Here is a 12,715-nt window from a genome sequence, read left to right as displayed (position 1 = left end):
ACATTGGTGTTGCCTTGGTGGAGGTTTGTGCTCTCTGAGTGCTCTTGTTTCTATATGAATTGTAGAAATTGTATTTCATTTTTTATAAGTGCTGCTACTAGTTGCAGCATTGAAAGAGTTCATGCTTTGACAGTTGAGATTTGCTTACTACAAATATCCTCTTTCTCTCAATTCTTAAACTACCAACAATCTATGAAGTTAAAAAATGACAAGAAAAAAAACTACGTTCCATGAATTTCCTCCAAACTGTAATTAATTTCATCTTTAATTTTAATGAAATGTCTCTCTTCATAATATATATAATTAATAAGTTACAGGTCAAATCATACTGAAGAATTCTGAAAAGAATGAAATAATACTATACATGACTATCAGCAACTAGAAATTGTAAGAACTTCATAACTGATAAAAAAAATAAAATAAAATACATGAATTCTATGCATCTTCTTCCTTAAAGTCCTTAATTTAAAATTCAAATTTCTGCCATTTGTTGCGAGAGGGTGGTTATCGCCCACGTATTAATGGCCAACCCCCAGAGCTCCACATGTACTTTTAAAGTAGTTCTATGTAATTTCTTTTATATAGTATGGTTTGCAGGAAGAATATCTTGGCCAGATATAGTCAAATTAAACTCAAAAACATGCAGGTTAGAATCACTAGCTATTGTTGGCTCTTCTCTTACGTTTCAGAAATATAACGAGGAATTTGCTAACGCTATGCAAAAGGATAACCTGGATGCTCTCATCTGCCCTGTCATGGCTTCACCATCATTTTTGTTAAGCTGTCCAAACTTTGGAAGTAAGTCCTTATTACTTTAAATCAATCTGAATTGAACATTTCAAAAAAAAAAAAAAAAAGAAGAATTCTTCTGAACTAGGAATGTAATCTTTTATCTTTTACTTGTTTCAATCATTGGACTGTGGCCTTGCTGGGGCACCACCTTGAAGGGTTTTAGTAGTACAAATCGGTCTCCAATATTCATTTTTCAAAGTATGGTGCCTTATTCTATCAGTCTCTTTTGCCAAACCACTTATTTGTCAAGTGGTGATGGAGGATTAATGCAAACACATTCAGAGATACACACACACACACACACACACACACACACTCACATATGCATATGCATACACACACACATATGTACTTATACTGACACACATACACATACAGATAAATGATGGGCTTCTTTCAGTTTCCATGTACCAAATCTACTGACAAGGCTTTGGTTGACCTGGAGCTTTAGTAGAAGATACTTACCCAAGGTGTCATACAGTGGGACTGAACCTGGAATCATATGATTGTGGAGGAAACAAAAGAAAAATGTGATAATTATGGCCCAGGCATGAGTGTGTGGTAAAAAGTTTGTTGCCAAACCACATGATTCAGGGTTCAGGGTTCAGTCCCACTGCGTGGTACCTTGGGCAAATGTCTTCTGCTATCGCCTTGGGCTAACCAAAGCTTTGTGAATAGATCTGGTAGACAGAAATTGAAAGAAGCCTGTTGTATGTATATTTGTGTGTGTGTCTGTGTGTGTGTGTGTGTGCATGTGTCTGTATTTGTCCCCAACCACTGGGTTGGTGACAAATAACTGGTGTTGGTGTGTTTATGTCTCTGTAACTTAGCAGTTTGGCAAAGGAACCTGATAGAATAAGTTCTAGGCTTTAAAAAACAAAAGACAAAAAGGGGGGAAAAAAACCGTAAGTACTGGAATCAGTTCATTTAGCTAAAAACTCTTCAAGGGGGTGCTGCAGCATGGCTGCAGTCTAATAACTAAAACAAACAAAAGAAAGGCTAAAACCAAAAGATATGTCTTTGGTCATAGAGCTACTTGATAAGGATTGACCCCTGGATAAAACAACAACCACAGCAACAGCAGGAGGTGCAATGGCCCAGTGGTTAGGGCAGCGGACTCGTGGTCGGAGGATCGCAGTTTCGATTCCCAGACCGGGCGTTGTGTGTGTTTATTGAGTGAAAACACCTAAAGCTCCATGAGGCTCCAGCAGGGAGTGGTGGCGACCCCTGTTGTACTCTTTCGCTCCAACTTTCTTTCACTCTTCCTTCCTGTTTCTTGTCCCCAACTTCCTACGCAACCGCTGAGCCTGGATGCGCATTCATCCATCCGTCGATGCTCTCGGTGTCGGGGGTTGACCTGCTTTCTCTTCTGCGGGTCTTACAAATAGCAAAGGACCACGTTTCGGACTGCAGACAGTCCTGAGACACTCAACAAACAAATAAACAAACAAACAAACAAAGCAGCAGCAGCAACAACTATAATTTATCTATCTCTGTTACTTTCTTGACAGGATTTCCCTCTTACCCTCTTCTCTACAATCTGTTGAATTACCCTGTTGTGTCTATGCCCATCACCAAGGTATCAGAAGAAGATGTGAACGAGAAATACAATGCCAGAACACTGCCTGAGTTCTGTTTGAAAGGCGTAAGTTATATACTTCTTTTTACTACTTTTGTTTTATATCATTTATTTTGTTGAACCACAGCACTGATGTTTATCAGCCTCTGATAGGCCAGTCACAGGTTCACTGCATTTTTAATTAGGATTCATCTCATACTGTATGCATGTGCCTCCATGCATATTCTCATTCATCTCATATTGTATGCATGTGCCTCCATGCATATTCTCATTCATCTCATATTGTATGCATGTGCCCCCCAATAATATAACATGAACTGCACAGTCACATATTCTGCACAATCAACACCTGACATTAAAACACATAACAGAACTCACACAACACACATATGTGATACAGTCATCACACAACACCCAAAGCATATAATACAACTCACACAACACAAATATGTGATACGGTCACCACACAACACCCAAAGCACATAACACAACTCACACAACACAAGTATGTGGTACAGTCACCACACAACACCCAAAGCACATAACACAACTCACACAACACAAGTATGTGGTACAGTCACCACACAACACCCAAAGCACATAACACAACTCACACAACACAAGTATGTGGTACAGTCACCACACAACACCCAAAGCACATAACACAACTCACACAACACAAGTATGTGGTACAGTCACCACACAACACCCAAAGCACATAACACAACTCACACAACACAAGTATGTGGTACAGTCACCACACAACACCCAAAGCACATAACACAACTCACACAACACAAGTATGTGGTACAGTCACCACACAACACCCAAAGCACATAACACAACTCACACAACACAAGTATGTGGTACAGTCACCACACAACACCCAAAGCACATAACACAACTCACACAACACAAGTATGTGGTACAGTCGCCACACAACACCCAAAGCACATAACACAACTCACACAACACAAGTATGTGGTACAGTCACCACACAACACCCAAAGCACATAACACAACTCACACAACACAAGTATGTGGTACAGTCACCACACAACACCCAAAGCACATAACACAACTCACACAACACAAGTATGTGGTACAGTCACCACACAACACCCAAAGCACATAACACAACTCACACAACACAAGTATGTGGTACAGTCACCACACAACACCCAAAGCACATAACACAACTCACACAACACAAGTATGTGGTACAGTCACCACACAACACCCAAAGCACATAACACAACTCACACAACACAAGTATGTGGTACAGTCACCACACAACACCCAAAGCACATAACACAACTCACACAACACAAGTATGTGGTACAGTCACCACACAACACCCAAAGCACATAACACAACTCACACAACACAAGTATGTGGTACAGTCGCCACACAACACCCAAAGCACATAACACAACTCACACAACACAAGTATGTGGTACAGTCACCACACAACACCCAAAGCACATAACACAACTCACACAACACAAGTATGTGGTACAGTCACCACACAACACCCAAAGCACATAACACAACTCACACAACACAAGTATGTGGTACAGTCACCACACAACACCCAAAGCACATAACACAACTCACACAACACAAGTATGTGGTACAGTCACCACACAACACCCAAAGCACATAACACAACTCACACAACACAAGTATGTGGTACAGTCACCACACAACACCCAAAGCACATAACACAACTCACACAACACAAGTATGTGGTACAGTCACCACACAACACCCAAAGCACATAACACAACTCACACAACACAAGTATGTGGTACAGTCACCACACAACACCCAAAGCACATAACACAACTCACACAACACAAGTATGTGGTACAGTCACCACACAACACCCAAAGCACATAACACAACTCACACAACACAAGTATGTGTTACAGTCGCCACACAACACCCAAAGCACATAACACAACTCACACAACACAAATATGTGATACAGTTACCACACAACTTCCAAGGCACATAACATGTATTAGCGAAAGACATATACCAACTTGTATATCTTTGCTGATACAAGTACAAATGCATGCATGGGTATGCACGCACACATGCATGTATGCACACACACATGTAAGTTTGCAAATATATTTAGATTTGAACAGTTTCATAAACATTACATTTTAGTCTTCATGTGTTACTCTTTTACTTGTTTCAGTCATTTGACTGTGACCATGCTGGAGCACCACCTTTAGTTGAGCAAATCGACACCAGGACTTATTCTTTGTAAGCCTAGTACTTATTCTATCGGTCTCTTTTGCCGAACCACTAAGTTACAGGGACGTAAATACCAGCATTGGTTGTCAAGCGATGTTGGTGGGACAAACACAGACACACAAACATACACACACACACATACATATATGCATATATACGATGGGCTTTTTTCAGTTTCCGTCTACCAAATCCACTCACAAGGCTTTGGTTGGCCCGAGGCTATAGTAGAAGACACTTGCACAAGGTGCCACGCAGTGGGACTGAACCCGGGAACCATGTGGTCCGTAAGCAAGCTACTTACAACACAGCCACTCCTACGCTGTTAATCTATTCTTTATTTAATGTACATTTATATATTTATTTAAAAACAATACTTACATTTTACAATGTGTACTGGGTGCTTTCTCCATGACACAGAAACCTGTTAGGTCATCAGGTAACTTGCTAGACAAAGTAAAGAAAGAAAATGGAGAGAAAACCCCACTTGACTGAGTTGGAGTGTATTTGAGAGACGGGAGAGGTGGCTTTCTGTCTGGTGTTGAAGACTAGCGGATGATAGAGGGAGAAGTGTAGGTGTCTTACTATAGAGGAGATTCATGGACAATGGATCACGGGAGAAGGAAAGGATGCATAATTTCATAAGAGTATGAGAGGAGAGTGACAGATGGGTAGGTAGTCTTTCACAAAGTTTTGTATATTGAGTTTCATTTAAAAGGCATCAGAAAACACAAGGCGATGGCAGAAGACACTTGCCAAGTTGCCATATTATGCAAGTAGGTTCAAACCTGAAACTACAGGGATCAGAAACTGATTTTTTAATCATACAACAATATCTGATATTGTATTAGTCATATGTTAAGCAAGAAACCTATTTTTTGTAGATATTTACCATATTTATATTTTACATGGTATTTTGATTTGTCTGATCATTCAATGATGAACAGATCAAAATACAGCACAGTTATTAATATTGCCATTATATGTTCTGAAGAAGGTGGTGAGCTGGTAGAATTGTTAGCATGTTGGGAAAAATCTTTATGGTATTTTGCTTGTCTTTACATCCTGAGTTCAAATTCCATTGAGGTTGACTTTGCCTATCATCCTTTCCGGATTGATGAAATAATCAACTTACCCCTCCCCCAACGTTGCTGGCCTTGTACCAAAATTTGAAATCGATGTATGTTCTAAAGATGGGGAAATAATATAATCTTAATTTGCCTAATGTATTTGCACAATCACATTAAATAATGATTATTTACTTTCTATAAGGAACTAAGAACAACAACAAATCATGACAAAGAATGTGGTGGAGTTTAAATTCATGACTTTGTAGTCTGTGGTCTGAGTCATCTTAAACTTTGCTGACAACGATTCTTTCATAACATCCTTTGACAATTCCAAATATATATGTCTTGTTTCTTTGCAGTCAATTCCAGGCAGTGTTGGACTTCCAGTCAATATCCAAGTCGTTGCACCTATATATAAGGATGAGCTTGTCTTACGCGTCGTGAAAGAAATAGATAGTGAACTAAAGGTGATATCAACTAGTGTGTAGCCACGATAGTACATCAAGCTTTAGACATCTGTGATCACAAATATCACAAGATCTCAACTTTTGAGGAAAAGTGAATTGGTGCTGTGAAATATTTATTCTGCTGTGGGGCGTTGGTCTTTTCTATATAAAATAAAAACATTGACTTCCTATTGTTTGTTTAAAATAGTTGAAATATGTGCCTTACAATGCCTTGTTCATATTTGCAAAGTAGAACTTTAAAATCACTATTTCTTCACATATGGACCTAAATTTATTGCCATGCAGCTTGTGGGTGAATTAAAATATCTTTTGCTCATAACATATTGCAAAAAACACCAAAATAACAATCTTTGGTTATACAATACTGATTATTATAATATCAGTATTATTGCCCACCTCACACACCATTGCTTACATATCATTCATCTCATATTCTGATGCATGTGCCTCCCAATAATATAACATGAACTACACAGCCATATATTCTGCACAATCAACACCTGACATTAAAACATATAACAGAACTCACACAACACAAGTATGTGGTACAGTCAACACGCAACACCCAAAGCACATAACACAACTCACACAACACATGTGGTACGGTCACTACACAACACCAAAAACACATAACACGGCTCACACAATACAAATATGTGGTACAGTCACCACACAACACCCAAAGCACATAACACAACTCACACAACACAAATATGTGATATGGTCACCACACAACACCCAAAGCATATAACATAACTCACACAACACAAGTATGTGGTACGATCACCACACAACACCCAAAGCACATAACACAGCTCACACAACACAAATATGTGGTACAGTCAACACACAACACCCAAAGCACATAACACAACTCACACAACACAAGTATGTGGTATGGCCACATAGCACAACTCAAACAACACAAATATGTGATACAGTTACCACACAACTCCCAAGGCACATATTCTACACAACAAACAGATGAATAGGTAAAGTAACATGTGAAGGAACTTAAACCCGTTTAGTAGAAATTATACAAAAGGTGACACTGGAGCTTGACACAGCCCTGCAAGTCTCTGGTTCCCTCTCAAACCATTCCATCCATGCTAGCATGGAAAGTGGACATTAGATAATCTCAATTCTAAAACCTCAAAAGACAATGTTGTATGCACTTCAGTAATATACAAGTGCATCTGGTGGTGCAGTAGAAACTCCGAGAAAGATGTTGAGAATATGTTAAAATATAATAATTATATTAATAAATACGAGTAAGAATTTATTTTAGGATTTAGCTTATTGATATTCATTAAGATTCGAGTGAGGTCATTGCCAGTACCACCTGACTGGCCCCCGTGCTGTGGCACGTAAAAGGGCACCATTCGAGCGTGATCGTTATCAACGTCACCTTACTGGCATCTGTGCTGGTGGCATGTATAAAAAGATTTGAGTATGGTCATTGCCAGTACCACCTGAGTGGCCCCCGTGCCGGTGGCACATAAAAAGCACCCACTACACTCTCGGAGTGGTTGGCGTTAGGAAGGGCATCCAGCTGTAGAAACTCTGCCAGTATAAGATTGGAGCCTGGTGCAGCCACCTGGTTTGCCAGCCCTCAGTCAAAATCGTCCAACCCATGCTAACATGGAAAGCGGATGTTAAACGATGATGATGATGATTACAGTTCATTCTGGCTATTATTACATCATTTTGTCTGAAATGTTGTCCGAAAATAAAATGCTACTGTAAGCAGGGTTAGTGTAATGTTAGTAATTTATAAAGCAAAAACCAAATTTGAAATATGAAAGTAGCATTTGCACAGAGTAGTGTGTGATTCTTAAAGAATTTCTCCATCACAAGAATGAAGTCAGCTGTATCATTTAGCTAGCAATATTATAAAAATTCACAAATTGTACTTGAAGATAATGCAAGTTAATTATCCCCATGTAAGAAAAGAATGTTAAGTATGAGATCTATCTTAAATATCAATTACAGTTTAATTAATGGTATCACACAATATAAGTTCTAATCTGAGACCAGTTTTATCTGTAGCTAGCTGGGTGACTATACCATTCATACATTACTTCAGGCAGCTTATCATGGCATCTTCTCATGTATTATAAATAGTGTCTATTAGTTTATTAATATTATTTCATTTCCATATTTATTTCATTAAGAAATATTGTTAGACACATATTTGATTCTGAGGGGAGAGTAATGGAAAGGGAAGCTTCTTTTATTCAAAATGACTCTCAAAAATGATAGAGAGATTGAGAGAAAGATAAAAGATCTGTTGCAACCATGCTGTTGTAGATAATATCTACAAAAGATCATTGCATTTCTTTCTTTATATACGTTTTCAGATCACACCTCTGCTAATCCCTATTAGCATAGACCATCACAGATAAGGATGTTTATGCTTTGGGTGTCACATGACCACAAATTTATAAGTTAACATTTATTTTGACAGTGACAAAACAGTCAACAAGAATGTTGTACTAAAAGCTGAGTCCTGTGTAATTTTTACTCTGTAAAAATTAATAGATTTATTTAACCAGCTAAATGCGTTCCTGTTTTAAACAAGATTGGTTTATTGTTAACATATCCATTGCTCAACAGTAGAGTACCTATGACCAGGGCTGCACTGGGCCCTATAGTTATGTATTCATTGACAGAAAGCTGCAGCATACATACATTAGAATTGGGTCCCTATACCTGTGAGGACTCAGTGCAACTGCTCAGAGTGCTCATGGCTTAAGACATTACTGCTTATGACTTTCACTGTGTATTAACTTAAGGTTTAAGAAAGGTCTACATTCTAGACCACTTTGAATGATCTGCTTGCAACATTTAATTCACAACAGGGAAACAGCCGGAGAGGGATATTTTTTCTTAGGTTTCTTAAATTTAGATCAATACCAAATTAAATCATTCAGTAAAAGAGGGCAATAGAATGTGTGCCAAATTTAAAAACAAGTACAGAGATAGATTTGCTTGACAACTTTTTAAGATAGTGCTCCAGTATGACTGCAGCCAAATGACTGAAGCAAGCAAAAAAACAGAAGATAACTGAAGTGGTCAATGAACAGAGCAGTGAAGTTGTGGTGTTTAGGAGCCCAGTTTGGACAGAAGTAATTGAAGAGATTACAGAGAGAGCATAATCCAGGAAAATTTCAAAAATAACATAAAATCCTTTATCTTTGTCAATTATCATTCAAGTATATCATTTTTGCTTTGTTTTATAATTTTGATTTCTCTTTTTAAATCCCGACAAGAATTAATTGAAAATGTATTAATATTACCTTTTAAATGAGAGCAGCAAGCTGGCAGAACTGTTAGGGTGCTGGGCAAAATGCTTAGCTGAGCTTAAATTCTGCCAAAGTTGACTTTGTCTATCATCCTTTAAAGTAAGTGCCAGTTGGAACACCAGGGTCAATGTAATTGACTTATCTCCTCCCTGAAACTTGCTGGACAAAATAAAAAAAAGAAAAAGGAGAGAACCCCCAACCCCTTGACCGAGTGGGAGTGTATTTGAAAGAGAGGTGGGGAGGTGGCTTTCTGCCTGGTGTTGAAGGCCAGCGTATGATAGCAGGAGAAACATGGGTATTTTGCTATAGAGGAGATATATGGTTACCCCCATATAATATAATGATGGGTAGGAGTAGCTGGAAAACATAAAGATGATGGGGACAAGGTGCCAGAGTATATTCTTAAGGTACAAGAAGGTGAGAGTAAGAGAGAACATGGACAATGGATCATGGGAGGGGGAAAGGATACATAATTTCATAAGAGTATAAGAGGTGAGTGACAGATGGGTAGGTGGGGGTAGTAATTTATAAAGCAAAAACAAAGTTTTGTATATTGAGTTTCGTTTAAAAGGCATCAGAAAACACAAGGCGATGGCAGAAGACACTTGCCAAGTTGCCATATTATGCAAATAGTTTCAAACCTGAAATCACAGGGATGGGAAACCAATTCTTTAATCACACAACAATATGATATCATAGTCATATGATATCACTGATCACTCAATGATGAACAGATCAAAATACAGCAAAGTTATTAATATTGCCAATATATGTTCTAAAGAAGGCGGTGAGCTGGTAGAATTGTTAGCATGTTGGGAAAAATGCTTAGTGGCATTTTGTCTGTCTTTACGTTCTGAGTTCAAATTCCATTGAGGTTGACTTTGCCTATCATCTTTTCCGGGTTGATGAAATAAGTACCAGTTGAGTACTGGGGTTGATGTAATCAACTTACCCCTTCCCCGAAGTTGCTGGTCTTGTGCCAAAATCTGAAATCGATGTGTGTTCTAAAGATGGGGAAATAATATAATCTTAATTGGCCTAATGTATTTGCACAATCACATTATATAATGATTATTTACTTTCTATAAGGAAATAAAAACAACATATCTTGACAAAGAATGTGGTGGAGTTTAAATTCATGGCTTTGTAGTCTGAGTCATCTTAAACTTTGCTGACAGCGATTCTTCCATGACACCTACTCTGACAATTTTAAATATATATGTCTTGTTTCTTTGCAGTCACTTCCAAACAGTGTTGGACTTCCAATCAATATCCAGATTGCTGCTCCAACAGCTAAGGATGAGCTTGCCTTACGCCTCATGAAAGAACTGGATAATGAACTAAAGAAGAAAACCAACTAGTGTGTAGCCACAATAGCCCATCAGTCCTTATATATCTCTGATGACGGATATTACAAGATCTCAACTTTTGAGGGAAACTGAATTGGTGTTGTGAAATATATTTTCTGCTGTGGGGCTTCGGTCTTTTTTTATAAAAAATAATATTGACTTCCTTTTGCTTGTTTAAAATGGTTGACATATGTGCCTTACAATGCCTTGTTCATATTTGCAATGTAGAACTTTAAAATCAATATTTCTTCACATATGGACCTAAATTTATTGCCATGCAGCTTGTGGACGAATTAAAATATCTTTTGCCCATTACATATTGCCCCCCCCAAAAAAAAACAACCCAAAATAACAATCTTTGGTTATACAATACTGATTATTATAATATCAGTATTATAACCCACCTCACATACCATTGCGTACACCCTTGCATCTTGTATTCTACACATGTGCCTTCCAGTAATATAACGAACTACACAGTCACATATTCTGCACAATCGTGACAACACCCAATGCTCAACATAACTCACACAACACAAATATGTGATACAGGTACCACACAACTCCCAAGGTACATATTCTACACCACAAATAGGTGAACAACTAAAGTAACATCTGAGGGAACCTAACAAACCCATTAAGTAGAAATCATGTCAATGGTGACACTGTAGCTCAACACAAGTCTCTGGTTCCCTCTCAAACCGTTCCATCCATGCCAGCATAGAAAGTGGACATTAGATAATGATGATGCCAATAAGTCTCAATTCTAAAACCTCAAAAGACAATGTTGTATGCACTTCAATAAGACACAAGTGCATCTGGTGGTGCAGTAGAAACTCAGAGAAAGATGTTGAGAATATGTTAAAATATAATAATTATATTAATAAATATGAATAAGAATTTATTTTAATATTTAGCTTATTGATATTCATTACAGCTCATTCTGGATATCATTTCATCTGAAATGTTGTCTGAAAATAAAATGCTACTGTAAGCAGAGTTAGTGTAATGTTAGCAATTTCATCATCATTATCATCGTCGTTGTCATCATTGTTTAATGTCTTCTTTCTATGCTGGCATGGGTTTGACAGTTCGACTGAGGACTGCAAGCCGGAAGGCTGTACCAGGCCCCCGATCTGATCTGGCAAGGTTTCTACAGCCGGATGCCCTTCCTAACGCCAAATATTATAAAGGAAAAACCAAATTTGAAATATGAAAGTAGCTTTTGCATGGAATAGTGTGTGATTCTTTAGAAGGGTCTCCATCACAAGAATGAAGTCAGCTGTATCATTTAACTAACAATATTGTAAAGGTTTGTGACTGTATCATAAATATGTGATATAGTCACTGTACAACACTCAAAGCACTGAGGTCAATATAATCGACTTATCTCCTCCCCCAAACTTGCTGGCCTTGTGCCAGAATATGAAACGAATTTTAAGTTTTGAAATGATTTGTATATTGTCTCTGTAAAATTTTATAACGAAATCAATGAAGTGCACAATTTTGTGACAAAACCAATTGGTGGATTTTCATTTTTCTTTGTTCTTGTAAGATCTCAATAAATTTATATATGTCAATATTGTCTTATTTGCTTCTCATTATTTGAATTGGTTAAATCTTCATATTTTTGTATATTTTGTGAAATTGCAATTTGTCCAGTTAACATGGTGTTTATGTACCATTTAAAGTTACAGTGAAAGTGTATGGCTTGGAGTTTTGGATACTTGGCTCATGATTGTAATGGTTGTGAGTTCGATTTCCAGTGGTGCGTAGTGTCCTTGAGCAAGACACTTTATTTCATGTTGCTCTAATCCACTCAGCTCTTGAAAATGAGTAAACAAGAAAGCACGTGTATGAGTAAATGGTGTTTAGCCCCAGATCACTC

At 37.9% G+C, this 12,715-nt stretch overlaps 1 protein-coding gene across 8 annotated transcripts in view; it reads left to right on the top strand.

The window, feature by feature from the left end:
• Positions 1-12,407, top strand: part of LOC115214286 (fatty acid amide hydrolase 1) — a 67,504-nt gene extending 55,097 nt beyond the window's left edge. For 7 of the 8 annotated variants that reach the window (XM_036504602.1, XM_029783438.2, XM_029783435.2 and 4 more), the window contains exons 16-18: positions 690-798; positions 2,304-2,437; positions 6,066-6,343. In XM_036504602.1, coding sequence (XP_036360495.1) covers positions 690-798; positions 2,304-2,437; positions 6,066-6,194 — 372 coding nt within the window. In that variant the 3' untranslated portion in view covers positions 6,195-6,343. Of the gene's footprint in view, positions 1-689; positions 799-2,303; positions 2,438-6,065; positions 6,344-10,716 lie in introns of those variants that run through there. The other variant, XM_029783434.2, reaches the window with a different exon arrangement.
• The last annotated feature ends 308 nt before the right edge of the window (positions 12,408-12,715 follow it).

This window comes from Octopus sinensis, linkage group LG7, assembly GCF_006345805.1.
Source record: "Octopus sinensis linkage group LG7, ASM634580v1, whole genome shotgun sequence".
In the NCBI taxonomy this organism is placed as follows: domain Eukaryota; kingdom Metazoa; phylum Mollusca; class Cephalopoda; order Octopoda; family Octopodidae; genus Octopus; species Octopus sinensis.
Note: the sequence above shows the minus strand (reverse complement) of the source record. Positions and strands in the feature narration are given on the sequence as shown.